The following is a 2,213-nucleotide window of genomic DNA, read 5'->3' as shown; positions in this document are numbered from 1 at the left end:
ATACCGTGATCGGCAACAGAAATTATTTAGTAATGATTATCCTCCTTGATCATGTCCGATGCCTTCTCTCCGATCAAATAACTCATTGCGCAGGTATGAGCGGATGGTGGCTCGGGTATGATACTTATGTCGGCCACTCGCAGCCGACCAATACCACGTACCCTCAGTCGCGGATCAACAACTGCGTCCGGATCGTGGTCGGGACCCATCCGGCATGTCGAAACTTGATGCTCGAACGTAGTCGTCAGCGTGCGCACATGGCAGCGCCAGTAATCGTCCGAGTTGAACTCCTCATGTTCACACCCCAGCACCGGGCGTCTGTACTGTTCAATGCCAAGCTTCTGTAGTGGTGCGGCCTGGGCGATGCGCAACACCTCCTTAATCGCGTACACCAACGCCTCGACATCGCGCGCATCCTCAAAGTATTGATACCGGAACAAGGGATGGTTGAATGGGTTACGAGATTTCAGCTCCAACCGTCCAACGGTGTGCGTCTTCAGCAGCATCGGTAGAAACATAAAGTTTCTGGTACCCTCCAGTGGAGTGAAGTACTGGCGTACCAGAGCGTCCGGTAGCTGATAGGCAGCATTCGTGCTGGACGAAGAGTCGAAGCTGAAGGAGGTAAAGGACTGCATCACCTCTACGTCGGGCATAGCTGGATCCGGATCGGCTGCTACCGGTGACTTGACGTAGAGCAGGCTTTCGATGGAGTTAGTAGTCAATGGCCCTGAACCGTTACGGAAACGCAAAATCTCATCCAATGTCACAACGTTCTCCAAGCTTAACAAGTTGCTCTCAGCAGGTGAACCATTATGGATTATGAATACCGGACCAAAGACACCGCCATGCTCGTAGATCCGCCGTCCGACAGGCAGGTCTTTTCGTACATGAATACCATGTTGCCGCAGATGAGCAGCAGGTCCAATACCGGAATTCATTAACAGTTTCGGTGTCTCGAAGGCTCCGGCCGATAGGATGACCTCGCGCCGAGCTCGTGCCGTACGATAGCGCTTGTTTTTCGTAAACTTTACTCCAACAGCCTCGTTGGTTGCTGTTGGTTGCAAACGAAAGTTATACCTGGTTTACTCGGGAATTCATAATTCGGGAACAGAGGCCAGTATAGAACTCACCATCGTTGAAGAGGATCTCCGTCGCCCAGGAACGCGTGGAAATGTGCAAGTTTGGTCGATGGCGAATGTCTTTCAAGTACGTTGTGCCTCCAGTGACGCGACGGCCACGCTTGGTGTGCGCTTGCAGGAACGAAACCCCGAAATTATCACCCGCGTTGTAATCCAGATAAGGATAACCGGATTGTTCGGCAGCTGCTACAAATGCTTTGGCAACTTGCGAACGGAATGGACAGTCTTCTACCGAAACACGGCCCCCTTTTCCATGAGCGCCATTATTATCGAAATCCTTGATGTTGGAATGCTCGATACGCTTGTAGTAAGGCAGTACCTCATCCCAACTCCAGCCCACCATTCCAGCCCGGGCCCAGTTGTCGAAGTCACGTCGATTGCCGCGCGTATAGATCATATTATTAATGATCGACGAGCCACCAACACCACGGCCATGTGCCCAGTTACACTGTCGTCCCGTCAACCCAAGGCAACCGTACTTCTGTGGTTCCGTTAGGTACCCAAAATTATAATCCGTCGAGGCCAACATCGGCAGCGTCAGTGGAGGCTCTGAGAACGACGGACGTTCACCTCGGCCAATCTCTAGCAACAGCACCGTCACCGAGGGATCTTCTGAGAGACGATTCGCCAACACGCATCCCGCAGGTCCGGCCCCAACAATCACGTAATCGTACTCGCTGTACAACCGCGGATTACCATAGTCGATGTCTTTCATACCGGCCACTAACGCCAACAGCTCGTTTAGGACGTTTGCTTGTAACACCGCCCTACACACGGTCGTACTTAGCAAAACTACAAAAACCACCGAACTACAGTACCACACCATTTCAAAGGGTTTTCACAAGACTTTCTGCTAGTCTAACTGCCGAACTGCTCCCTAGAATCGCCAGAACGCTTCTGCCACATCAAAGCGCTCGCTGTCCACCTGCTACCGACCGATTCGGCAAGTGTGCCGCGAACCTGTTGCAGATATATAACCGGTTTCATACTATGATACCGTTAGTCCTGGTTGATTCTTAATGTGCAAAAGAGTTTTTTGTATCATCTTTCAGAAATTGTGTCTCGCTTACTACA

At 51.4% G+C, this 2,213-nt stretch overlaps 1 protein-coding gene across 1 annotated transcript; it reads right to left on the bottom strand.

The window, feature by feature from the left end:
- Positions 1–26: 26 nt before the first annotated feature.
- On the bottom strand, positions 27–1,854 carry LOC125950102 (glucose dehydrogenase [FAD, quinone]-like). Its single transcript, XM_049677762.1, has 2 exons — positions 1,131–1,854; positions 27–1,051 (listed from the first exon to the last, which is right to left on the bottom strand). The coding sequence occupies exons 1-2, from the start codon at positions 1,852–1,854 to the stop codon at positions 27–29; spliced, it is 1,749 nt and encodes a 582-aa protein (XP_049533719.1).
- Positions 1,855–2,213: the final 359 nt, after the last annotated feature.

Source organism: Anopheles darlingi, chromosome 2 (genome assembly GCF_943734745.1).
Source record: "Anopheles darlingi chromosome 2, idAnoDarlMG_H_01, whole genome shotgun sequence".
NCBI lineage: Eukaryota > Metazoa > Arthropoda > Insecta > Diptera > Culicidae > Anopheles > Anopheles darlingi.
Note: the sequence above shows the minus strand (reverse complement) of the source record. Positions and strands in the feature narration are given on the sequence as shown.

What these genes read in the sequence shown, in the direction of transcription:
- LOC125950102 (XM_049677762.1), bottom strand. Translation starts at nt 1,854, where the DNA reads ATGAAAGACATCGACTATGGTAATCCGCGGTTGTACAGCGAGTACGAT. An exon ending in GGAGATCCTCTTCAACGATG is followed by an intron (nt 1,052 to 1,130) that starts GTGAGTTCTATA and finishes TGCAACCAACAG; the next exon opens with CAACCAACGAGGCTGTTGGA.